At 40.3% G+C, this 27,409-nt stretch overlaps 2 protein-coding genes across 2 annotated transcripts in view; one reads left to right on the top strand and one right to left on the bottom strand.

Moving 5' to 3' along the window:
- CTPS2 (CTP synthase 2) overlaps positions 1–27,409 on the top strand; it is a 76,745-nt gene that overhangs the window by 11,446 nt on the left and 37,890 nt on the right. Inside the window, exons 7-13 of the mRNA XM_086482035.1 lie at positions 1,894–1,974; positions 5,892–6,043; positions 6,291–6,423; positions 14,120–14,208; positions 14,978–15,072; positions 15,928–15,990; positions 16,614–16,657. Coding sequence (XP_086338161.1) covers positions 1,894–1,974; positions 5,892–6,043; positions 6,291–6,423; positions 14,120–14,208; positions 14,978–15,072; positions 15,928–15,990; positions 16,614–16,657 — 657 coding nt within the window. The remainder of the gene's footprint in view (positions 1–1,893; positions 1,975–5,891; positions 6,044–6,290; positions 6,424–14,119; positions 14,209–14,977; positions 15,073–15,927; positions 15,991–16,613; positions 16,658–27,409) is intronic.
- S100G (S100 calcium binding protein G) lies at positions 21,998–24,036 on the bottom strand. Its single transcript, XM_009953765.1, has 2 exons — positions 23,905–24,036; positions 21,998–22,111 (listed from the first exon to the last, which is right to left on the bottom strand). Exons 1-2 carry the CDS (start codon positions 24,034–24,036, stop codon positions 21,998–22,000), a joined length of 246 nt encoding a protein of 81 aa, XP_009952067.1.

Here is a 27,409-nt window from a genome sequence, read left to right as displayed (position 1 = left end):
ATTGCCAGTGCCTGACTCCCCCCCCAGACTAATTTTTAAAAGCTTGCTAAGTGGGAGTGTGTAATAAAAGGAAAACAGACTAATCTAGTCACTTTCTCACATCTTGAGTTGTTGCCTGAGGCAGTTCTGGGACTGCCAGAAGCACAGTACCTTTTTTTTTGTTTTAAAATTGCTGCTGTTGACTACTAAAGCACAGAGAGATTACACTCTGAGCACAGCCTCTTGGTGCTGTTATAAAGTTGCTTGGGCACTGCTTCAAGAAGAACTTTAAATGGTTGCTGTCTTGGACAGTGGCCCAAGGCCAAGACAGCACATGGGGAAGCTGCTAGAGAGCAGTCAGGAGGGCTTCCTTCATAAGCTGTGCTGCCAGGCTGCCTGATCTAAACTTGGCTAGACCTGCTCTTGATACCTGCTGCCTCACTATCTGGTCCCACACTTACCCGTGAGGTGGCATACTGGGCCACTTTCAGCTGTGTATGTACAGGAGCCTTTCTGTTGTCCATGGAGTGTTCTAAGTGCTCAGTAAATATGCCATATCTGCAGATTTAATGGGTCTGTTGGAGCATTTTGAAAACTGATTATATGCTTGTCAGTGCTGCCCTATTCAATTGAATTGTTCCTCATCTTCTTTGTATTATGTTTCTTTGAGATGCATCTCCACTGCTGTTATTGCAGTTTTGTATTTTCATGCTGATTCTGATGGTTTTTATTTCTGTAACTGCATTAACTTCAAATTTGTCTCAGCAATATGCATAATAGATTTCAAGGTGGATTTAATCGTGTGCTGATACTATCAAGGTTTATGAATTATATCTTCAAACAGTACCAAATTTTTAAGTATAAGTTGTGTTTAATTGAATGAAGGTACAAATTGTTTCATAATTCTTTTTTGATTATTAGAATGTGCACTACTTTTCCCTTATAGTTGGCATTGTTTTTCTGTTTCTAGAATTTCTCGCAAGGGTAGGGCAAGTTAAGTAGACTTCATCAATATCAGTGTAGCTAAGCTACATTCTAGCAAGATAATCAAAGGTCAGCTACAAGTTTCAGAACAAAAAAAAAAGGCTTAATGCATTAAGTAGTTGCATTTGCTAGAAAGATGGGGAACATAATGAATTAATCTTTTAACAGGATCATCTTACTTTCTATATACTTACAAGAGTCAAAATAAGGTATTAGACTGAGTAATCAATAGGCACATTGATAGAGCAGTTCTGTGTTTTGAGCTAGTTGCCTGAAGTTACATAATGTAAAAAAAACCCCTTCCAACAAACACCAAAACATATGCTTCTTTATTGGTAAAAATTAGCAATAATTTCTAAAATTCCCAAGTTTCACATGTATCAGCAAAATAATAGCAGAATAATTGCACCAGAAAAGCAACCACAAAATTATGAAAGTTTTCTCATCTTCAGCCTCCTCCTTTTTATCACGATGTGCAAATTAGGAATTACTAAAATGTGCTGGAGTACTGAAATACTAGAAAACAGGCATGTAAGCTAAGTATTACTGCTCTAAATTTAGCTGATAAGATCACAATATTTCTTTTGATTCATCATATTATTCACACTTATAGAGCTGCTAGACTTTAGGTAAAGAGTATTGCAGTAGAAGCTACAAAAGAGGAGAACATGAGGAAGCAGCATTACAGAGGATGCCAGAGAAAGATTAATGTAAGTGGGTCAGTATGGGCAGGTGACTGGTTTAGTTCTGCCTTGCTAGCAGATATTTGTGAGCTATGATGTATTGTACAAGTCCAAGAGAGGGGAAGATAAAAAAAAGGCACATTTGTGCTCTGCTTCCAAATGAGATTAATTTCTTCGTGAACAGTATTGAAGATCTTCTCTTGATTTGCTTAGTAAATATTTAAGATTTTTCCTTCTGTTATGACAGATTGTCTGCAGAAGTGCGAAACCTATAGAAATGGCAGTGAAGGAAAAGATTTCCATGTTTTGCCATGTGGAGCCTGAGCAGGTCAGTACTTTAATGTTTTGTTTGTCATCATATAAATATGTGGGAAAGCATACAAGTATCTTCATTTCTTTCTTCAACTTCAGACTGTTTCATTAATATATAATTGTTTTTACAATTTTTGTCTTGATGTCATGTACACTATAACACTTTAAAAACATTGGGCGTCTGTATGTCAAGTTTTATGTCAAATGGTCATTAACTGTTTAAGTGCGTGTTATGTAAAAAGGTAATAACTGGGATAGATTTTGAGTGCATGGTTATTTGCTGTACATTGCTGTGAAAACTCTGCAGTTTCAAGCTATGGTTGATTATTGTCCATAATCATCTCAGGTGGTTAAAAGAATGGAGGGACAAAGTGTGGTTAAAGCTAGGCGTTTTGCTTATGTCCATGGATCATCACAGCCACATGAACACTCTTACTGTGATAATATGTAATAGGCTATTCATGCCTTTTCACGTGCTTAGAACATCTACTGTGTATTTATATGTACTTTTGTAATTCGTGCGTGATTTTGGCCTTAATAGTTTGTGATTAATTGCTATTCAAATACTAATTTTGATAAATGAAATTATCTTTAATATTTTTGCAAGTGAGAGCATTTTACTCTTCAAAGCAATTGATAATATTAAAGGGGCAATAGATGCCACATGTTATGATGTATTTCAAATGTGTATCAGTGTTGACCTCTCTCTCTGCAGGTGTGTAAGACAAAGCTTTTTATAATAAGATTCCAGATGTAGACATAGAGGGCAGTGGGGCCATTACTCCCCTCTGCCGCCCCCCCACCTCTTTTCATCTTACTGTCTGTGGAAGACAACACCCTTGAGCTAGCTTCTGGAAAATCTTTCAGAAATGCCTTTGTTCCTCTCCAGCCAGAGATAACTGGAAGTTCAGTCAAACAAAAGTGCTGTGTGCTTTTCTGGCTGTATCAGGCAGTATCAGGTTCCGACTGCAGTTATTACAGCAGTCTAACTGAACCAAGAGTCCCATGCGTAACTGAACTTCCTAAGAGCTTCCTGGTAGGGAGGGAGTTGTCTTCATGGCACTAGTTTGTGGCGTTTTGGTTGTTTTTTTTTTTTTTTTTTCCCAAAGTTCTGCCTTTTAGGGTAGAAACTCAATAATTGTACCAGTCACAGCTTTCATGAAAAGCTGAGCATGTGATCCCAGGCAGAGTACTGCAACTCTTCTGGTGCTGTTCTGGCTTGCTTATATGTCTATCCACAGCACTGCGTTGTGTAATACAGGTGTGTCCCTGGCGGTTAGACACGGTGGACTGAACTGGGATGCTGCTAAGTGCCATACTGTGTTTCAGCCTTATATTTTTTTTTTTCCTTTTCATGACTATATTCATCAGAATTCTGTAAAGCCATTCTTAAGTCCCCTGTGTGTCTTAATTAGTGAACAACTTCTGGATTTCAGGAGACAGTGGCCACATGTCTATGTACTCCCTAAAGTGATCCTGGATTTCTTGTGAACTGAAGGATTAGATGCATCATCAGGCTTCTTCCTGGAGCTACATGCAATGCCAGTAGAGAAGAAGCTACAGTTCATTTTGTGTCTAGAATGGTGGTTTACTCTCTCCAGGGGATCAGTATTTTCAGTCCACCTTTCCCATTGATTTGCTGTCATAGAATTACAGAATAGTTGAGGTTGGAAGGCAGGTCATCTGGTCCAGGCCCCCCTGCTCAAGCACAGCCACCTAAAGCCAGTTGCCCAAGACCATTACTCAGACAGCTTTTGAATATCTCCAAGGATGGAGACTCCCCAACCTCCCTGTGCAAGCTGTGCCAAGGCTCGGTCACCCTCACAGTGAAAAAGTCTTTCCTGATGTTCAGAGAGAACCTCCTGTGTTTCAGTTTGTGCCCATTGCCTCTGGTCCTGCCACTGGGCACCTCTGAAGAGAGCCTGGCACTGTCTTCTTTGCACCCTTCTCTCAGGTATTTTTATACACTGGTGAGTTTTTCCACCCCCACCCCTGAGCCTTCTCTTCTCCAGGCTGAACAGTCCCAGCTCTCTCAGCCTTTCCTCACAGGAGAGTTGTGGCAGTCCCTTCATCATTTTGTGGCCCTTTGTGGGCCATAGACTCTTTCCAGTATGTCCATATCTCTCTTGTACTGGGGAGTCCAGAACTGGACTTAGTACTCCAGGTGTGGCCTCACCACTGCTGGGTAGAGGGGAAGGATCACCTCCCTCAGCCTGCTGGCAACACTTCTCCTAATGCAGCCCAGGGTACCATTGGTTGGCTGATGTTCAGCTTGGTGTGCACCAGGATACCCTAGTCCTTTTCTGCCAAGCTGCTTTCCAGCTGGGTGGCCCCCAGCATGTGCTGATGCCTGGGGTTGTTCCTCCCTGAGTCCAGGACTTTGCAGTTCCCCTTGTTGAACTTCTTGAGGCTCCTGTTGGCCCATTTCTCCTGCCTGTTGGCAGGATGGCAGCACGACCCTCTGGTGTATCAGCCACTCCTGCCGCTTCGGCGTCGCCTGAAAACTTGCTGAAGGTACACTCTGCCCCATAGTCCAGATCATTAATGGAGACGCGTAACAGGAGTGGACCCAGTACTGACCCCTGGGGTACTCCTTGCTGGCTTTCAGCTAGACTTTATGCTGCTGATCATCACCCTCAGGGCCCAACCATTCCGCCAGTTTTCCTCACTGTCTGCTCATCCTGCCCATACATGAACAGGGTGTCTATGAGGATCTTACAGGACACTGTGTTAACAGCCTTCCTGAAGTCCAGGTAGACAATATCCATGGCTCTCCTCTCATCTACCAAGCCAGTTGCGTCATCATAGATGTTTGTCAGGTTGATAGAGTGTGATCTCCCCTTGGTGAATTCATGCTGACTGTCTCTTGATGATTTTCTCGTCTTATGTGGCTGGAAATGGTTTACAGGACTGTCATAACTAGTCCATGAAGACCACATGCTATTTTGTCCACAGACTTTCTCTTAAGTGTTGCTTTTTCTTTTTTTTTTTAATTTGCTTTTATCAAGTGAGTTCTCCCTCCTTGCTTCAATGTACGTACCTCCAAAACAAGTGCAGCGTCTTCAGCTTGTTTCAGGATTGTGACAGTCTCCATAGTCAGCATGGCTGTAACCTAGAGCAGCTGGTGGTTCTTTCTTAGTGTTATATCCTTAGGATAGTATCTGCCAAGTGTGGAAGAACAGCTGGTTAAGCCTTATTCCTACTGTAGGGGGGCTGTGGATACGCCGTTCTTTTTGCTGTTGAATGGGCACGTAGAGAGGCACGGGGCAGCGTGCACGTGATGAACAGAAGTAACTCAGGGGTAACTAAGCGAATATCCTTTACTTCTCATGTGTATCAGGGAAGAGAACACCTGTGCTAGGGATTCTGAACTCTGCAGTCTCGTGTAAGCCAAGTGCAGTAAACTTAACTGCCGGCGGCTTGGACAGAGTTTATAAATGTGTTCTTAACTAAATGGTCCTTGAATGGGTTATATACATTAATTAATTACATAATCTAATTCACTAACCAAATTCTTTTAGGAGACTTTATCGCAGCCTAATTGGGTCTGGTTTGTTAGGTTCCATTTGTGTTCTTTCCCACTTAATATTCTTTGAGTTTGTGAGAGGGGGAGAAAGCATGACTGATTGTGGGACCAGATGTTTGTCTTAGAACTGATGCACTGATAGGCCTGACAAGGTATTTTTGTATGATGGTGTGATGAAGAAGTAAAACACATTTAACCTTTTGGGTAACTTTTTCCTTGTAGATTTAGTGGAATCTTAAGTATTAGCTGTGCTGCCCTTTTCATTCGAAAGAAAAGTATTTAAAAATTAGAATGTATGTAGAATACAAACCACATGTAATACACGAAAAATAGAATATGTGTTTCCTATGGAAATTTTTTAGGTAAATCTTTCATGTTATGCTTTTTTTTTTTTTTTTTTTTGTTAGGTGATATTTATCCATGATGTTTCTTCTACTTACCGAGTACCAATCCTGTTGGAGGAGCAAGGCATCATTAAGTATTTTAAACAGAGGTTAAATTTACCTATTGATGACCAGCCAAGTGATCTTCTAATGAAATGGAAGAAAATGGCTGACAGGTATTCTAGCTCCTGCTGCTTTTTCTAGAAGTGTTTTAATTCAAGTTAGGTTTTTAGCAGCTCTGAAGTCGCCAAACTGGGCTGGGGTCAATAGCATGCTGATAAACACCTATGAATGATCTGGGTTTAAAAACGTTGTCAATTTTGGGATTTTAGATGTTTTGTGAAGTTAAAGAAAAAGCAGACACTGTTAAAATGTTTTCTTTGGGAAAATTGGGGTAGTAACTGAAAAACTTGTTTTTGTCAGATACGAAAGGTTGCTGAAGGTGTGTTCCATAGCTCTCGTTGGCAAGTACACAAAACTAAGTGATTGCTATGCATCTGTTTTCAAGGCTCTGGAACACTCTGCGCTGGCAATTAATCACAAACTGGATTTAATGGTGAGGATATTTCTGGAATTTGCTTTCAGGAATACTGAGAATATACTCTACTAGTTCCCATCCTGTGAGGCAGTTTTAATTCATGTGGAAATTAGAAAATGAATCATGCAGATAAATACAGAGTGTCCAAGCATCTCCTTTTTTTTTTTTTTTTTTTTTTTTTAAAGAAGTATTTACAGATTTAGAGTATTTTATTTGGAACTAAACTTATCTGAAAGGAATGCTGCAATTACCCAAAACTGGATCTGATGAAAAAGCAGACTTTACCTGCAAATTTGTATTTACTATCAAAGTTCTTATGAGACTGCTTAACTTGTTAATGAGATTAGTTTAAAGACAGGAGAAAATAGGTAAATTGGAAAGCAGTTTAATTTCTTTTTAAAATCGGGTGCCAGAAGCTGTTGCTCTTCATTTCAGTTAATATTCTGAGACCTGTCCATTTTATCTTCAGCAGGATTCTAATGGTAACTGAATTGGGCCATAAACTTAGTTTCTCCAAGATAGTACTTCCTTGAATAAAGGACTATTTAGGAATCTAATTTGTCTCATTTTAATGAGAACAGAAAGTTGAATGATGTGGAATGTACTTTCCACTGTGGCTTGTGCTGTTGTGGGCTCTGAAATAACCCTGTTGTTTTCTCACAGTATCATTTCTGCCACTTGTCAGGTACATTGGTCAGCTGCAAATCCTTCATCTTTTGCTTCCCATTGTTGATGTCACCCCAGACCCTTTTCAAATATGAAGGCATGCAGAGGTGCACAAACAAAAGCAAATCTGAACTGTTTTTTCTGTAGGACTTCTTTACTGAGAGAAGTGGGTTGTTTTATTCTCTGGGGAGGGGGAAGAGGCCCTTTCTATCAAGAGAGACAGAAAAAACCCAGAAACTGCTTATCTTAGTGTCCTTCTCTTGTCCTCTGTAAGGTGTGCTGAATGTTGAATAGTGTAGAGACAGAGAACTGGTTGCTACCTATCATGTATGGCAGCTAGGGAACCACTCAAGAGAACAAAATAGCTTCCATGTTTAATAGGAGGAGATATTTTTCTACATACTAAGGAACTTGTGCATAGTGTTCACTGCTAAAAAGTATCCCTGAAATTATAAGGACTAAGCAGAATTCAAGTAGACGTTTATGTGTTTATGTGACTATGAAGCCAATTGGTAGGTATCATGGAAAATATTAAAAAAACCCAAAAAATCAAAACCAAAAAACCCCACCAGAAGCTCAGCTGAGGAAAGAAATAGCTTATGTTTTAAGGCTTAAACTGTCTCCTTTCCCTTGAAGGAAAAGGAGGAAAAGAAATTAAATAAATATATTTGCAGGAAATAGATAAGCTTTCCTCCGTGATAAGTTTTCTTCCACAGTATACATACACATATAATTGGGAAATACTGAGACCAGTTGGATGTACACAAGTCCATGGGACCAGACAAAATGCATCCCAGAGTGCTGAGGGAGCTGGCTGGTGTCATTGTGAGGCCACTCTCCCATCAGCTTTGAAGGGTCATGGGATTTGGGGGAAGTGGTCTCAGTCACCAAGGTGAGCAGCTCTGATGCCAGTGCAATCTGCAGTGGAGCACTCTGGCATGGTACACAGAGGGGTACCTGAAGTGGGGGAGCCTCGGGGGTAGATGAGAGAGCCACCAGGCGTCCACAACTTGTGCCACAGCGGCTGACAAGACCTGGGCAGGGCCAGGAGCAATGGTGGCCAAGCCACCCCACATGTATAAAAGAAGCCCTGGAGGAATGCCAGCGACCAGGGCGGGCAAACAGGGCATGGCGTGGCTGTTCACACGGCAGGCCATGCAGGAAGGGCTCTGAACCAGCTCAATGGGGAGCAATGGTTTTCACCCGGCAGAAAGCCATGGCCTCTCAAAGCTCTGCACCCACCACGACTGATGCAGCGCCCAGACAGAGCTCCAGTAGGAACATGCTGCCTACCCAGGTGTCCGGCTGCAGGGTGTGCCCGGCTTTCAGGCCAGTACTGGACGGCAATGGTGAGCACCCCCGTGGGAGGTGCACCCAGGGAGAGGAACTCCTCTGCTTAGTGACTGAGCTCCGGGAGGAGGCGAGTAGGTTGAGGAGTATCAGGACGTGAGAGAGAGAGACGGACTACTGGAACTGCACCCTAGCTTCCCTGGGACAGACCCAACAAGCAGGCAGGACGCATGATACAGAGGATTCCCTGTCCTCTCTCCACTTGGCTGAACACAGTGACTCAAGGGTTGGGCAATGGTGATAAGTTCCTCCCTGACGCAGCAGGTGCATCTCCTCTGTGACTACCTCACCTTTGCAGGAGCCCGTGCGTAACAAGGCTCTGCAAATGGAACTGAACAATGACAAAGAAAATAGTTCATCTAGCTTGGAGGTGTCACCAAGGTTAAGTCAGTCTATGCCCTGCATCAAAACCACTTCCATAAAGAATAAAAGAGAAGTTGTTCATAGGAGACCTTCTCCTGAGGGGAACAGAAGGCCCAATATGCAGATGGGACCCACTTCTTAGGGAAGCCTGCTGCCTCCCTGGGGCTCGGGGCAAAGATGTGAAGAGAAAGCTTCCTACCCTGGTGTGGCCCTTGGATTACTGTCCTTTATTGTTTTTTTCAGGTAGGCAGCGATGATGTTGCAACAAGAAGTCTGAGGGCAATCAAGAGAGACTTCAGGGCCTTGGGACAACTAGTTAAGGGATCAGGAGCACGAGCAGTGTTCTCTATCCTTCCGGTTGCAGGGAGTGATGAGGGAAGAAACAGGAAGAGCCAGCAGATCAATACCCGGCTCCAAGCCTGGTGTCAGCGGCAGAATTTTGTTTTTTTTGGTAATGGGTTGGTCTATGCAACACCGGGACTTCTGGTGACAAGACAGGCTACACCTGTCTTGAAGTGGGAAAAGGATCTTTGTACAGGAGTTACCGGGTCTCATTGAAAGAGCTTTAAACTAGATTTGAAGGGGGAAAGGGATAAAACCGACATGCTAGAGATAAGCCTGGAGGCGGCATGGCAACATTTGAGGGATGGTGTGCTAGCGGGGTCCTTCATTCTGCCATTTCAGTGGAGCTGGGTGATGGAGAGCCATGCCACAGCAAAGGTGCAAGGGTTATTGATGTGTTAGAAACCATGGAAGCGTCTGAAAATGGTCACGTAGGAATTGGGGCTTCTTCTCCAAAAAAGGTTGTGGGATCAACAGCCCAACTGAAGTGCATCTACACCAATGCATGCAGCATGGGCAACAAACAGGAGGAGTTGGGAGCCATTGTGCAGCAGGAAGACCATGATACAGTTGCCATCATGGAAACATGGTGGGGTGACTTGCACAACTGGAGTGGTGCAGAAGGGATAGGCAGGGGAGAGGTGGTGGGGTAGCCTTTTGTGTTAGGGAGTGTTTTGAATGTCTAGAGCTTGATGATGGTGACGGTAGGGCTGAGTGCTTATGGGTGGGAATCAGGGGGAAGGCCAACAAAGCATGTCATGGTGAGAGTCTGTTATAGACCATCCAACCAGGATGAAGAGGCAGACAAAATATTCTAGAAGCAGCTGGGAGAAATCTTGCAATCACTAGCCCTTGTTCTCATGTGGGACTTCAACTTACCAGATGTCTGCTGGAAATACAGTACAGCATAGAAGAAGCAGTCCAGGAGGTTTCTGGAGTGTGTGGAAGATAACTTCTTGACATGGTGAGACAACTAGGAAAGGTGCCCTGCTGGACCTGTTGTTTGTGAACAGAGGACTTATGGGTGATGTAATGATTGGAGGCCCAAGTGGTCACAAAATGGTAAGATTTTTTGATTCTTGGAGAAAAGTAAGGAGAGGGCTCAGCAGAACTGCTACCTTGGACTTACGGAGGGTAGACTTTGGCCTGTTTAGGATCCTGGTTGATAGAGTCCCTTGGGAGGAAGTCCTGAAGGGCAAAGGAGTCCAGGAAGTCCGGACGTTCTTCAAGAAGGAAATCTTAAACGTGCAGTAGGAGGCTGTCCCTATATGCCAAAAGATGAGCTGGTGGGGAAGAAGACTGGCCTGGCTGAACAAAGAGCTTTGGCTGGAGCTCAGGAAAAAAAAGAGAGTTTATGACCTTTGGAAGAAGGGTCAGGCAACTCAGGAGGACTTACTACAAGGATGTCATGAGGTTATGCAGGGAGAAAATTAGGGCCAAAGCCCAACTGGAACTTAATCTCGCTACTGCCATAAGAGACAATAAAAAATGTTTCTATAAATACATTATCAATAAAAGCAGGGCTAAGGAGAATTGCCATCCTTTATTGGATGCATGAGGGAAAACACAGCGACAAAGGATGAGGAAAAGGCTGAGGTACTTAATTCCTTCTTTGCCTCAGTCTTTAAGAGTAGGACCAGTTGTTCTGTGGGTACCCAGTCCCCTGAGATGGAAGACAGGGATGGGGAGCAAAATGAAGCCCCCATAATCCAAGGGCAAATGGTTAGTGACCTGCTGCACCACTTAGACACGCACAAGTCTATGGGGCCAGATGGAATCCATCCAAGGGTACTGAGGGAGCAGCAGAAGTGCTCACCAAGACACTTTCCATCATTTACCAGCAGTCCTGGCTCTCTGGGGAGGTCCCAGTTGACTGGAAGTTAGCAAATGTGACACCCATCTACAAGAAGGGCTGGAAGGAGGGTTTGGGGAACTACAGGCCTGTCAGTCTGACCTCGGTGCTGGGGAAGGTTATGGAGCAGATCATCCTGAGTGCCACCACGTGGCACATACAGGATAACCAGGTGACTGGCCCCACTCAGCACGGGTTTATGAAGGGCAGGTCCTGCTTGACTAACCTGATCTTCTTCTATGGCCAGGTGATGTGACTAGTCGATGAGGGAAAGACTGTGGATGCCGTCTACCTAGACTTTAGTAAAGCCTTTGATGCAGTTTACCACAGCATTCTCCTGGAGAAACTGGCTGCTCAGGGCTTGGATGGGTGTACTCTTTGCTGTGTAAAAACTGGCTGGATGGCCAGGCCCAAAGAGTTGTGGTGAATGGAGTTAAATCCAGTTGGCAGTTGGACACAAGCAGTGTCCCCCAGGGCTCAGTATTTGGGCCAGTTCTCTTTAATATCTTTATCGATGATCTGGATAAGGGGATTGAGTGCACCTTCAGCAAGTTTGCAGATGACACCAAGTTGGGCAGGAGTGTTGATCGGCTCGAGCGTAGGAAGGCTCTGCAGAGGGACCTGGACAGACTGGATCGATGGGCCAAGGCCAATTGTATGAGATTCAACAAGGCCAAGTGCTGAGTCCTGCACTTAGGTAAAAAAACCCCATGCGACGCTACAGGCTTGGGGATGAGTGGCTGGAAACTGCCTGGTGGAAAAGGACCTGGGGATGCTGGTCAACAGCCAGCTGAACATGAGCCAGCAGTGTGCCCAGGTAGCCAAGAAGGCCAACAGCATCCTGGCCTGTATCAGAAATAGCGTGGCCAGCAGGACGAAGGTCAGTGATGGTGCTCCTGTACTTGGCACTGGTGAGGCTGCACCTTGAATACTGTGTGTGATTTTGAGCCCCTCACTACAAGAAGGACATCGAGTTGCTGGAGCATGTCCACAAAGACTGTGAAGGTCAACAAAGTTTGTGAAGGGTCTGGAGCACAAGTCTTATGAGGAGCGGCTGAGGGAACTGGGGTTGTTCAGCCTGGAGAAGAGGAGGCTGAGGGGAGACCTTATCACTCTCTACAACTACCTGAAAAGAGCTAGCGAGGTTGATGTAGGTCTCTTCTCCCAAGTAACAAGCGGTAGGACGAGAGGAAATGGCCTCAAGTTGCGCCAGGGGAGGTTTAGATTGGACATTAGGGAAGTAACTGAAAGGGTTGTCAAGCACTGGAACAGGCTGCCCAGGGAAGTGGTTGAGTCACCATCCCTGGAGGTATTAAAAGATGTGTAGTTGCGGTGCTTAGGGACGTGGTTTAGTGGTGGACTTTGCAGTCCTATGTTAATGGTTGGACTTGATGATCTTAATGGTCCTTTCTAACCTAAATGATTCTATGGTTCTATGACTAGAAAAGGGGCAAATGTTGCACCGATCTTCAAAAAAAGCAAGAAGGAGGATCTGGGGAAACGGCAGGTGGTCAGCCTCACTTCATTCCCTGGGAAGATTATAGAACAAATATTCCAGAAAGTTGTTTCTGTGTGCATGAAAAACAAGAAAGTGGGAACAGCTAGAATTAATCCCTGTAGATTTTCAGATCCTGACTGGAAATGGCCCTGAGCAACCTGCTCTACTTCTATCTGCTTTGAGGAGGGGGTTGGGCTAGAGACCTCCCAAGGCCCTTTCTGACATACATGATTCTGTCACTCTAATTAGTGTTTTTTACTGGTAGCTGCATAGTGGGAAATTTTTTGGTATTTAAATAACTTTGCTTTTAGCAAAAAAGTGAAAGGTGCCAAGTCTGCAAATGTGTGGTTAGCTTTGTGTGCAGCTAGTCTTAAGTTTATTGGGGCTTTTGCGTTAACAAGCATGGAATCTATGATTGCTGGAATTCCAGTGTGATGCTGAAATGTTAACAGCCAAGGGCTCCTACAGTACTTACCTGCATGTGCTAACCTCTTTTTAGTGGTTTTGTCCACAGGCTTTCCGTATAGTCCTATGTTCTGAAGGAACTGCTTAATATTGTATGTGACATCCAGCTCATAACCTAGCATCCACGTATCTGAGTGATGAAACGTTGATGCTGCTTGAAGTGGTAAATGTCCTGGCTCAGTATGTTTGGCAAGGAAACCACAATTAACTTCAACTGTAATTACTTTCTCTTTCCAACCTCACAGAATGGTAAAGTGTCCTTTTTCGTTGATCTTATAGTATCTTAGTAGTATAGAATAACAACATTCCTAAGTAGTTATTTTTCTGTTGTATTTTTTGATGCCTTCTGGAGTGTGGAAAAAATAGAAAGTGTTTGCTAGAAGGCTGTCCTCTCTGGGAAACTTTCAGCAATCTTCTTGTTGGTTTCATTTCTCTGTGTGCAAATGAGTTCTGTCATTTCAGATGATCTCGTTTTTATGGGGATGGACTCTACAGCAGGATGCTATTAATTATATTGTTCTGAGAAAAAACCTGACAAAACCAAGAATCATTTGTGTCCCCAGTGCAGTACATAGCTACCTCACTCATTTGCTCTAGCGATACCTTGGGAGCCGTGCTTATTAATGGCAGTAGAGGTTCTAATGCTGTATTTCTAGTAGGACATAGATAATGAGTCTGCCTCCCTCTCTACAGCTGATGCTTTCATGACAGTCCCCAGGAATGCCTTTCTCACAGCCTAGACAATGCAGGTTTATCCAGTGTTATGATAAGATTAGATAAACTGTGGCACCCAAAAGCTAGGAAAGTGAACACCCTGGCCACATCTCATTTGGATGTCAGCATAAGGTCAGCACCACCCTTTGATAGGTGCCCTGATTTCCATAGGAAGGAAACCTAGGTACACAGTTATGGAGCATTCCAGCAAGTCTGCTTACCAGGAGGACAGCAAAATGGGGACTGGAGGCAGGCAGAACTTTGGAGCTACGTGCAAAGAAAGGGGCATGGATTGCTGCAACTAAAGCAAATACTGGGTCTTCAGTGCAGTTGTTACAGGTTTATTGGGAAATTCACTTGAAACTCCAATAGTATGTCTTAAAGCTATTAACAAGTTGGTTATATAGTGTATGCTGCTCTTTCTGTGGCAGAAAAGACTTTTATTGCATATTTTTCTTTATTAGTACATAGATTCAACAGAACTTGAACGTTCTACAGAAGTGGAGAACTCGGTGAAATATCACCAGGCATGGCACAAACTGTGCAAAGCAGAGTAAGTGGCATCGGGTATTCTGTATCCCAAATGCAGACCATTATATTTATTTCATGTGATAAAAAATGCTTCGGTAAATCAGTTCTTAGTACTTCCGTTACTTATGTAAAGGGATAGGTGTGCATGGTTAGTGACAAGCTTCAGACATAGCAAATTATTGTATCAACCTATATGCTCAAACTCTGCTTTCATCTCTTTAGACAAGTTGCATTTGTTTGGTTATTGTTTTTTTGTTTTTTTTTTTTTTAACAGTTAGACTTTCTTTACGCTGCAGGTCAGTTGTCAAAAATTTTTGTTGGCCAACATGCATCATAGTGAAAGGTAGTTAGATAAAAGCTTAGTAAATGCTGGTGACACTCTGCAAACATCTCTGTTAAGAATCACTGCCAGGATTTCGATTTGTATTTGTAAAAGTATGTTGTCAAAATACATTTAATTTCTTCAGTATTACTTAGTAGTCATAAAGTTTTGGAGTTAAGATCCTAGAGTAGTGAGTATGTAGCTAGTTTGTTTAAGCAATATGTATTTAAGCAGTGGGATTTTCACTGTGAAGCATGAGGTTGGTCAGATGAGGGTTGGGGTGGGTAGATGAGACAAATCTCCGAATTTAGAGTTAAATGATACATATTCTGCATGGTCATACAAAAATGTTTTTTGTGCATTGTGCTTGCTTTGTTACAACCTCAAAAGTCTTTCTTCAATTTGTATGGATTTCCTTTGCCTGCTTGATTCTACATGTTGGTTGCTTTATATATGGCTGTCATTACAGTGGCATTCTGGTCCCAGGAGGGTTTGGAATCAGGGGAACAGAAGGCAAACTGCAAGCTATCTCCTGGGCAAGAACAAAGAAAAAACCTTTTCTTGGTAAGATTGTTAGAGCGAGAAATTAGTGTGTTTTGGAGGTGTGTAGCAAGCTAATTGATAGCAAACTAATTGATTTGATTAAAAAAACCCCAAACAAACACATGCTAGAGAAGAATCCTGTCTAGGGAAGTAGTGTGCTGTTGTGAATACTTTACTTGTAAATGATGCCCAGCGTCATAGTCGTGTACTACATCTGCTGTATAATGAAGGAGGAAAAAGACTATCCCTACTCCACAGATTTTATTTGCTACATTATTTGTCACATTTTATGTGAGGATTCTTTGCTTCTCATTGCAATTAAATTAGCATCATTATGAATATTAATCGGTATGCAGAAAACATAGATGTCTTTGGACGCATTTGCTATATTTAATAATTTTTGTTGGTTTACTGATGTATTTTGTTATGGTAAATTCTGAAGATGCCATCTGGCCTATAAGCTAAGTGCTGTTTGTCTAAGTGCCTCTGAAGCTTTGGTTCTTACTCCACATTTCTTACAATTTTATAAGTGACTGCTTCGACTAGTTGCCAAAGCAAAATTTAAATCTGGATATACCCAGGCTTTCAGCTTCTGTTTGTCTTTACAGTAATTGTTGGTAAAATAGATGGGAGGGAAAAAAAATTTTTGAAAGGGCTTAAAGCACCTAATTGTGTCACATGTATTCACAGTGTGCCAAGTTTGAAAAGTGAGTTTTACATTGAGCAGCCATTTTTGTTTTAGCTTTTTGGTAAGTCTGTTTATATACAGTGGGTACCAAGATTTCTAAGCGGTCACATTTAAGACAGAACAGCAAGTACTTTGTCTTTCCTGCTCTTCGTCCTGTTCAATTCTGGTGGTTTTGTTTTCTTTTCTAGGAGTTTGCCTGGGAATGCAATTAGCAGTTGTGGAATTTGCAAGAAACTGTTTGAATTGGAAAGGTGAGCTTAGTATGCTAATGTGAATATGATTTGCTTAGAAGAAATGTTATTCTACATGTGAAATGTATATCTATTATTAGAACTATTATTATGATCATTAGGTACTTAGCTCTTGCAACATGATCATTATCAGCCAAGCACCCTGTGCTACCTTTCTGTACAAGGGAGCAGGAACTCTTATTATGCAGATTGCTTGGAACCTGCTGCTTGATCTAATGAGTGTAGGAGAAAGTGTGCTTACAGTTCACCTCTGTAGTCTCTTTCTGGAGTGTGCAGGTGGTGAGGAGTAAAAAGTGAGAAGTGGTTTTCTCACTTGCTTTCATCAGTTGGAGTAGCCGAACCATAGCCATTGCAGTGGTAGTATGAAGACGTTTAGCTCACCAATGAATTTCTACCACTAAGAGCTTAGAGGAAAAAATTTTGGGAAGTAGGAAAGGGAGTGTGTGTCTGAGGTCCTGTGCTTCCTGTGATTGTTTCAAAAGTGCTATAGAATGTGTTTCAACATATAAGATTGTAGCTTAAATGCAGATAAGCCCTAAAATGCCACAGGACTGTTATGATGAGTTTGTAGTGCATGTAGAACAACGGAAATGTACTGTGTTTGTTTTGAACTTCTGTTTCAGATGCAAATTCTACAGAATTTGACCCAGACACAAAAAACCCTGTTGTAAGTACTGATTTTTATTTTCCTGCATATGTTTTGTGAACATACGTCTTATGTTAAAAAGAGAGTTTCCTCTGTGTAAGTTAAGATCTGTCTATATTTTTACATAGTAGGACATGAAGAGGTGTCTGCTGTCCCTATTCAGTATTGTTTAAAAAGGTATTTTCTTTTAATAGTCCCTTGCCTTCACCTACTCGCTTCTGTGATTTGCCTTAGCTTTGTAATTTTTCTAATAGTTTCCTTGGCTGTAGACTGACACTGGGAGTAGACAATAATGATTAGACTGGCTTTACTAGAGCTGTGTAGCACACAGCTATTATCAAAATACAAATTTATGTAAAAAGATAAGGATTATATGGAAACCTGTTGAAAAATTCTTGTCTTTTCTTTATATAAATACTGTGAATAACCACTAGATACCTCCTCCCCCATGCATCTCTCAGTCCTTTTGAGAAAAATTTCAATGCTCTGGGTATGACAGGGCCCTCTGTATCATATGCCAATGGTGGAATTTTAGAGTGGAATTCTTCCAGGTATCTCCTAGTTCAGGAGACTGTGGTATCACATTGTCATAATAGTAAAACTTAAAGTGATCAGTAAGAGGGTTTTTTAAAAAAAATGAAAAAGAACAGAAATACATGTGAGAAATAAAGAACTATCTTGGTGTAAGATGTAAACATCCATTCTAATGTTAAGTGGGTTGCTCATAGTGACCTACTTTTCTTTATCAATTTCCTTCAAATAAGTTTTGTTGGGAGTTGTAAGCAGAATATATTTTTTTCCATATCTGCTTAGTCTGAAACATACAAATAGGAGGTTTTTAAAGCGTTTGACCTGTTTGTCAGGGTTGTTTATATGCATAGGAGAGATAATCTAGTCTGAACTGTTGAAGGTGAATTAGACACCTTCAGAGTTTCAGTGTGAGACTTGCTGTTGAAACTTGGTGGCTTTTGGAAACGTCCTCAGGTGAACAAAGGTAGACTTTGCATTTGGTATCAAATTTGTGGGCTTGCAATCGTTAAGAGGTCTCTTCCTTCACCCTTCTTGAATGTATGTGAAGACATACTCTTTTACTGGAGGGGTCAATTTCAAGATAGCAATATGTTGTAAAATGCATGTGGAAGGTGTTGAAAGCTTACTGTAAATTTTTTGGGAAGCAAGAGGGATAGTATGGAAGACTGATTCTGGGAAGACAACATCTTTGTTTCTAGGGCTTTTTAGTGCCAGCTTTATTTAACTTCTCATGACTGCATTTCAGCTAGTCACCTCAGGTACCTTTTCAGGATGCAGTCAGATCATCAGGAGGGGGAGAGTCACCCTTTCGAACTACTGATATCTCTCCATTATTCTAAGGGTTGTTCACAGCAGCTGGCCCTGTTGCAGAGCTCCACACTTAGCTGAAGTCAGGAACACAGATACTTGTCCGCTGCAGCCCTACTGGCAGTTTCTTTTACAGAAACTGTAGCGTGTGTTAGTACGGTATCTTTAGGACAAAATTTTATTCCATGAATAATTAACTGAGTGATTTGCAGTTTGCATTCAAAGGCAAGTAAGGTAGCTATGTTAAAGAGAAAATTATGTGGACATTAAGAAAATAATGGAGTGAATGTGTGTGTCATAGAAGAATAATACAGTGTCTACAATTGAAGCAGTATGCTTACAGTATGTGTAATGGATATTCTTTTGTTCTGAGCTATATTAAGGTTCTGAAATTGGCTATTACCATTCATATTTCAGCATCTTAATCTGATCTTTGACATCTCAGTTCTGGGTGAGAAACAGGTGTAAATCATTCCAAGGGGGAAATTTCCACTATCAATAATTATAACTGCTAAATAATCTGTCTTAGCAGAATCCGTCTTGTGCTAAAAACTGTTTAGATATTATATATAGTAACAAATTAATGGTGACGATTGGAAGAGAAGCAGCTTAGTGAAGCTTGTGAACTACCGGACTGATGTAGATGTTTCATTATCTAAGAAAGTTAATTGGAATCACCATATCAGCACTGATAATATCTTGTGATGCCACTGTGTGGTTCAACACAGTGCTAACTTAGGACCAGAGCAGTGTACTTTTCTTTCGGTTCCTGCTCCTTTGGAAACTGAAGAGGGAGAAGAAAGGCATTGGTGAGGGAGTAGTTCTATTTCCTTTTAGTTTTAAGAAAAAGGAAAAAAGACAGAAGTTCAAGTATGTAGTTTGGCAGGGGGACTCCAGGGGAACCATAAAATATGCAGCTACTTACATCCCTTCTTAACTTGCTAAGCATTCAAATGCTCGGAACTGTACTCAGCAAAGTTGATTGTTTCTTCTAAAGTACACATAAAATATCTTGGTCTACTTTACTTCTCTTTTGTCTGCATCTATGGAAATTTAAAACTTTTTTATTAGAAATAAAACCTGAGATTATCAAGTAGTCATGCAACTCAGAATTAGCTTCTAAATGAAAAGCAGGTGGCTGAAATAATGAGATGTGATATTACTGGCAATTAAAATAACACAAGTTATTGTACTATAAAAGAGCATTATCTGCATATTAATAAAAAGTTTTGAGCATCATATAACATTTTTATTTGATGAAGCAATTGTGACTTCTTCTGTTTTGAACAATAACAAATGCACAACTGAACGTGCAAGTGTAGAGAGTTGCCTGTAGTGCTGAATATCTGTTTCATTTTAGCTGTTCATCTGTTTCTACTATTATTACAACAATGTTGCTCAACCTAGGTTCTGCAAAAACATCCGTGGGTAACTTTATACAGGAGGTCACCCCTGTATAACCATGTATTGCTTGTTTTGGGGAATACCAGTATCAATTATATTGGTGTGTAAATGACGACAAGTATTGTAGAGTTAAGTTTTCAAATACCTTGGAAAAAAATAATAGTCTGTGCATACAAAAAGTGAAAGTTAATGACTTAATAATGTAAAACAGACAAAATTGTGTTTTTAAAATACTGTAGGGGAAAAAAAAATCTTAAAGTTAAGTATCTATGTGATGAAAAGTTAAAAGGAAATGAGAGCTAGAATTTGAAAGTATTAATAAGCTGTGATTTACAAGCTGTGTTTGAGAGATTTGAAGTTGCTATTAGATATTTTCATTTAGGCTTAAATTAAAAATGTGTACTCTGAAACAAAAAAACCCCAAACACCTCTGACACGGCAATTATCTGTATTCACCAGACCATACCATTTACACTGTCAAAATACCACCTTAAGGTTTTGGCTTCGGTTCCTCTTTAAGACCTGTTTGATTTCAGTAGGGAAAATGAGGGACATACATGAGCAGTGATCACAGTCCCTCAAGTTCTTGATCTTGCCTTGGTTGATTGTTTGCAGGTTATGTTCCCATTGTATATTCTGAAGCTTTCCACTTTACTTTCTAGCCTGTTGGATAATAAATATAGGCAAATTGTTACTGTTCTTTGCAGGAAGATCGCTGTTCAGAGAAGTAATGCATTTGCTTGAGAGTAGTGCTTCATATGAGTTTTCTGTTAAAAATGATAGTTTTAAAATTAACTCTTTTAAAGGGAAACTGTATAGTCTGTGGACTGCTAATGAACTGGATTCACTGGATGGCAAAAGAATTATTTGTTTTGTTCCATTTCCCTTGTCTTCGTCTACTATTAAACCTAGATTAATTTTTTTGAATGACCCTTTTAATTATGTTCTTTGTCAATTTTACTGCAACTGCATCTAATACTGTTCTAGGAAAGAAAAAAGACTTTACGTATTTCTAAGGACCCGCTTTTTAAAAAGAGAAAATAAAAAAGCTACTTTTAATTGTGACTGTTGTTTTTCATGACCTATTGCATCTTGGGTAGGATCATGAAACTTCAGATACTGCGCTGGGTAAGATAAATGCATTTTCTAGAAGCTCAAGAAATTGTGCAGAATAGATTTTGCCAGTAGGTGACGCTCTTATAACATGTTTGTTTCTTGGTGGCCACTTTTCCTGCTTGAATTAAAAAATTTTAAGGTTGTCTAAGAGATGAAAAGGAACGTGTGTCCCACTTATGCAAAAGCACCTCTTAAAATTTTGTGAATTTACTTATGTGTGTAAAGTAGCTAATGTAGCTTAGTAAGCAAGTGTGTGTGGGGTGTATTTAGTTTTGAAATCAAAGCATATTGTTAATGTAGAATTATTTTTTTTTCATAAACCAGAAAAAAGTAATAAATATTATAATTTTCTTTTCTTCAAAGAAACATAAAATGTTTTAACAGCTGAAGGGTTCGTGTAAAAAGAATGGCCCAGGAACCTGTTAGAACATTTATATCATGTTTAAATATGGCACTTTTGGGGGCTTCTATTCATGCATCCCTGGTGTGAAGTACGTAATTCCTCAGTTCTTGGGGGGAAATTCAGGGATAGGAACCACTGTAGTATGGGATCTTGAATATTCTTGATAGGCTTTGTGATTAAGCTGAGCCTTTAAGTCCTTAAGTAAGTCTGAGATACAACTGAATTTGCAGGATAATGGATGACACTGCTGTTAAAATTCAGTCCAAAATTCCAAGCTCTCTAGTAGGATTAGTGCCTAATCCACTGAATTACTTGTCTTCAAAATTTCCATTCTTCTCATTTCTCTTCTTTTTCACTAGTTTCCTTTTAAAGTAAATAATAATGCCTATGAATTACATGTGTGAAAATACATATGTCTCAGGGAATCATGCAATGAAAAGGTTAAAACTGCACCAAATAAACGTAATGAATGTTTTAATTGCAACAGCAATCACTCAGTTCCTGTATATACATATGTAGTCCTATTTACAGGAGTCATCGCAAAAAAAGTACATACTTATGTAAATACAATTTCAAATGAACAGGTAATGGTACAATGTTCATACTTAGCATTGTTACATTGTTATTGAAAATAAGTACTTTATGTTTTAAAAATTACAACTGTTTACTGTATGGAAGTGGTGCCTTACGTGAATGATGAAACTGAACTGGGAGGAGTATTGGATAGTATACACTAGGGGACACCCTCAGATGGAATGATACAGCTTTCCTTTTGTGTGTTTTAGAAACCATTTGATTTGAATTGCTCTAGAGGTCCAAGTAATAGCTCAGGTAAAGCAGAGTTTGTTAAACAGCACTTTCTTAAATGTAAGTCGAAATAGAAACAGGTAGTTCTGAACTAATTGTGAGGCAGGTTAGCTGGAAAGTGTGGCTAGTGAATGTGCAGGAAACACAAGACAAGACATACTTTGTTATATGTCAAATCTTTATTCTGTATGTTTTAAAATCATAGCAGATCTGTGGGTTTAGGTGTATGTGTAATGTACACGAATGCCAGGCTCTTCTCTTTCAAAGCAGTGATATTCGTCCTTGCAGATGTGTTACTGTCCTGTACCAGTTATCTTTTTTATAAGCATCACAAACTCATCAAAGCTGACACTTCCATCGTTATTTTTGTCCAACAATTTAATTACGTTATCAAGTGAAAATGAATCCTGTTTTTATAGGAAAAGAATTAAAGAAAAGAAAAAAAAAAGAGAATGAAATAAATACATTGCCATGACTGTTTTCCTATGAGGAATATTACCAAGAAGTCAGTAACAGTCAGTGTTTCTTGAAGGTGTTACCGGTAGTGTTGTATTTACCAGTTTTACTGATTAAACTAGAAACACAGTGCCTGCTGTCACCTGCCAAAAATGTTAACAAAGATACGATAAGCATTTGGGAAGTGTCAGTTATCACACAGTTTACTTCAGTCTTGTGGGTAAATTTGGAATTTAGGAAACAGAGCAGGTGGAATAGCTGCAGCATGTACATAGTCACCAACAAAAAAAAATACGCATACCACCTTCTGCTTTATTAAATACTCATTTAGGCCCTGCATATACCATTTGAAAACACGTTGCTACTTTTGTTAGGCTTTGGAGACCTGACAGTCTCTTTCCCTCCCCTTTTCCATTCTTTACTAGGAATACTGTATTCACTGTTGAAAAATTCTTGCTGGTGTATTAAATCTAGTTTCGTTTATAAGCTCCTTTTATTTGTTGTGTCTGGGAAGAGTGCATGTAACATCCTGATGCAGTGAGTATTCTGATAACATCCCTGATCAGGCTAGTTAAATAATGTAAAACCAGTTCTGATTTATAATTTAAATTTTTAAAATGTTTTTTCTTCATAGTTTATGTCTATGCATGTTTTGTAATGTTCTGTCCTGCTTTTATGTTGATTTATTATGGTGCCATATATTTCTGCAAACAGAGTAGATGCTTGGAAATGTCTGATATCCAGACAGAAAACATCAGTGTTGCTTTTCTTGGATGCTTCCATTTCCACAGATCTGGGAAAATGGTATGGTGCTAAGTTGTCTACAGCTAATATAAAAAGCATTATATTTCTGAATTTGCTGTCACATTTCCTCTTAGTATTTGGCAATTAATTTATAATATGTTTTTTTAAGGGAAAAAACCTTTGTGTTTTATTAGTTTTGGGGTTGTGTTTTGTTTGTTTTTCTTTTAATTAGCCACTTCATGTTAATGCAATTACTAAATTGGATTACTGTAGTTCTCAAAATACTGAATTTTTTAATTGAGGTACAACTTCTTTCAGATCTTTAGTAAAAATTGCTTTTGTCATCTATCCAAAACACAGTATTTAAGGATTTGTCTAGCAAAAGAATCTAAATTGAATTCTAATGCAGTTCAAGAAAGGTCTGGCATATATGAAATCAGAACCTAGATTTTTTTCGAGCTACAGGAAATGGGTATTTCTTTCTCTAGGTTGGTGGCATCTCTTTACTTGGCACCTTTCTGGAATGTCCGGCCTTCTTTTATTTTGTGATGGTGGGAACTTAGTCTAGATAGAAATTGGCTCATGTCTCTTACTTTAAAATTTGTCCTACTGATTTACTTGGTTTATAGGTATTTCTATTTATTTTCTAGATTCAAGAATTATTATTTAAACTGAAGGAAAAAATATTTTATGAGACTCAGATGCAATATTCTAGGTGAAATTTGGCTTACATAAAAACCCCCAAACAAACCAGCTTCTTAGATTTTTGCATTTTATTTCATAGGGCTTTGTTATAAACTCCCTACTCAGATATCTGTTTGGAGCTACTGTTCATTAATGTGAATGACATTTTATAAGCCAAGCCTTATTTAAGGATTATTTATGGAGCCAATGAAGCGATTTGGGCACAATAATCTGGCTTACAACATCATTGCCTGTATTTCATTTTTCCTATCCATTTCATAGGAAGTGCAGTGAATATAATAAGAGTGAAACTTACCTTCAGGTACTCTGCAAATTGATTCTGAAGCAGATTTTTCAGCCCACCAATGGACAGCGCAGTAGTGCTACCCTCCATTAAAGCATACTGGGTAAAATACTTCAGAAGGTTATCATTCAGTAAATGTTCCATGTTTCTCAGATGTTGTCTTGAAGAATAACTGCAATCAAAGCAGACAATAACAATCCTGTGCATCAGAATTTTGAAATACATCTGACACTCTGTTCATTGGTTTACTAACCATATGAAATTATTAATACTCAACCTAGATTAAAAGAGGTAGGTTGTTGTTTTTTTTTTTTTCCTGTAAAACTGGTTCAACTCTCCCAAGAAAAAAAAAATAATGTAAATTAGGTTCAAAGGTTTGAAACACTCAATATGTTTAGGTTATGCTTACCTCACTGAAAATCCAGAGCTTTCAAATGTGCCCAGCAGAAGTGAGAGTCTCAGATTGGGGCAACATTTATAGTCGCTTGCATGCTCCACCCTAATTATGAAACTAACTTTTGTCATTGAGTCAGTGCACTTGTTTTGTTGTGTATTCAATAGTCAAAGGAATAGGATACTTTAGCAGTAGAAATGGATAATATTTTTTCTTTATCTCTGAAGTGGGTTGGCATTAGCATCCACCACTGCGCTTGTTGTAGGTTTACTTGGTCTTTATAGGTCATCCTGGAGAGGTTTTCTCTCTTAAATTTGTGTATTTTACACTTCAAGATTACCACACCCAAAGAAGCCTGAACAAATGCTCCTATGGGGATATGTATAGCATTTGTTATTATAATGGAGTTTTGGAAAATGGTAAATATAAATTTGCTTTTAAAAGATCCAGATAAATAAATAAACTGTGAAGAAGCTACTTGCTCTTTGTGTGAGTTGATAATCACCAATGCCAAAGCCAGTTCTACAAATTCTGTGCTATTTCTTAGCACAGGAGAGTGCTGAATTTTCTCTGGGATATTAAGAGTCAAAACACTCCATGATGTGAATGGAAAAAGACTGAAGCATTCTAACCAGGAAAGGTGAATCTAGGATTCTGAAAAACGGTTCCTTTTTGGGAACACCTTCTTAACTGACTATTGTGTTCTGCAGGTTCTGAAATCGTATTCCGTTGGTGATCTGTGGGGCATTTTTGAGTGATATGCAGCCTGTGGTTGATGCTTCATGACCCAACACTGCTGGTCTTGCAACTGCTGAGTTGCTGTCTCTGGCTGTGGTTTCTACATGTGGTTTCTAATCTGCCTCCTGTCTGCTGTTGTAATTTTTTGGTGCTGAGCTCCAGGCTCACTCACTCACTCGATCTTTCACCCTGTGTATCAGTTATTGATAATCAATCATCATTGCATCACTTATGACTCCAAGCCAAGAGCTTTGTGGGTCTGTAGCAGATGGATAGTTTGGAAGGGGTGTTTTTGTAACTGCGGATGGATGGGTCTAGGGTTTCATGACAGATGAGTAGGAGGTTTCCTGAGAAGACTAGGCAAGCTTTGCTAGATGAATCATCTAGGTATACACCTATGCTTACACTCACTTCCCAAAGTGTCAGAGAGAATATTAGAAGAGGCCTCCAGAGATCATACAATTCATTGCTCCCTTTGCCCTAGAATGGAATCACTGGTATTTATGTCAGATGTCTGCTTAACATATTCTTAAGTGCCTTAAATAATGGGGACTCCACAGTCTCCTTATCTGGTCATGCCTTGTGGTTCCTTATCTTAGTATTAGACAGTATTACTATATGTCCACATGCCTTGCTGCACTTAAGCCCTCAAATAGGGAGAACAGACCTATTGTCTTCTTTCATAAAATGGCCTTTAAAATATCAGAGAAATCCCTTTTTTTGGTTCAGAAATCCTTGCTAGTTTAGTCTTCCTTTGTGACTCCTGCTTCCTGGATCTACTAATCTCTTGACTTTCTCCAGCTGGTTCCCGTCCTGCTTGAGATGCTGTGTCCAAAAGCTGTACAGCTCGTTTGTCACTCTGGGCGCTTATGGCATTGCAGATTTAAATAGTGCCCGAAGCTCTTGGTTGATGAGAAGAACCTGTATGTCATTTTACAGGAAGGTGGCAGGCTGCAGGTCTTTAATAGAGGAAGACTTTGTCAAGTTTCTTGACACTTTATTTCAAGCTTGTTGTGGGGAGGACAAATAAACTGATTTCAAATTCAGCCCAAAGCTTGGCATCAGTTTGGGGGTCAGAGAACTGAGGCCAGGCATCCCCCAATCTTTGTGCAATCCAACTGAGGGGTGAAGCTGGAAATACGCTTTCTCCTGTGTTTGCGTTTGGCTGAACAGAAGATCAGGAGCTGCCGCTGTCATCACTAGCGGAACCTCTGCTGCTGCTACAGTAGATGGTGGCAGCAGTGCAAGCAAGTCTGGGAGTCCTGGTCTAGAATGCATTGTATGGGTTAGGGCAAGTCCAGTATACCAGATTGGGGCATGAACTCTGTGGTCGCTCATGACAATAAGATAATCATAAGTACTTTTCCTCTTCTTTCTGCAAACGAAAACCAATCATCTGTCTCTTTCTACTTCCATCCTGTTTTCCACCTTGGTAGATGGTGAAATTTTAGTGGTAGTGCATGACTGGGTGATCTGCTAAGGCTTCTGCTCCCCATCTGCTAATTCTCCTCGCGTACAGCTTCTGCCTGTGGTAGTCTTACCATGTTTGCTGCTTTATCCCTTTTGGAAGCAATGTCAGGAAGCTGATGTGCCTGATGTGTATTGTTGACATTACGGTATTTGCAAAACTTTTAAGTATTCAAATGACTTGTCTTTACTTGTACCAAAGGCACCTCCCTGTCTTGAAGAAGAGTAGTAAAATGCTTAGTAGGATGGAAGAAGAGTGACATTTCGAGGGATCGCAACTCAAGGAATTCAGCTCATTAGCCTTGTTAATTTGTTGAGGGTTCATTAAAGAACACCACCTAATTGCAAAATAGTGTAACCAGTTCTACTGAAACACCTTCCCATGGAAGTGAGAGACCAATGTCTGGAAATTTAGGTGACCTGCTCAAGAGTTGCATGCCAAATCTGGGGATGAATCCAGTTTCCTCAGATCAGCTTTATTCACAAGGCACTGTAATCTGTAGGAGGCTATCTGAAGGAGAGCATGTCAGAGTTGGGATTTGTAGTTTGATCTCCCAATGCTTTGTCCTCTCTCATTTAGACTGTGGTGCCCTCCTCCAATGATTTGTGTGGCATCTCTGAACTATGTATCAGGATCAGCAACAGAACTCAGTTTGACAGGCCCCAGTACACTGTCTTTGCTGGAAGACCCCTTCGTAGGACATAAGTGCTATTCTGAAATTTATCCAGCACAACCCAGCAATGTCGGAATGATATCCAGGGGTAAGGAATTCTGGTTGCTGACCAAGAATTCAAACAAAAGTGGGGGAAGATAATAGATTACTGTTGCCGCTATTAGACGATGTGTGACTAGCAGACAGCAGCATTTATCTGTGTGAAGAACAGCACTTGGTACCAAGCTTTGATGTCTAAGCAAGC

The sequence above is a fragment of the Leptosomus discolor genome, chromosome 1, assembly GCF_034619465.1.
Source record: "Leptosomus discolor isolate bLepDis1 chromosome 1, bLepDis1.hap2, whole genome shotgun sequence".
NCBI lineage: Eukaryota > Metazoa > Chordata > Aves > Leptosomiformes > Leptosomidae > Leptosomus > Leptosomus discolor.
This window is presented reverse-complemented; position numbering and strand designations above follow the sequence as displayed.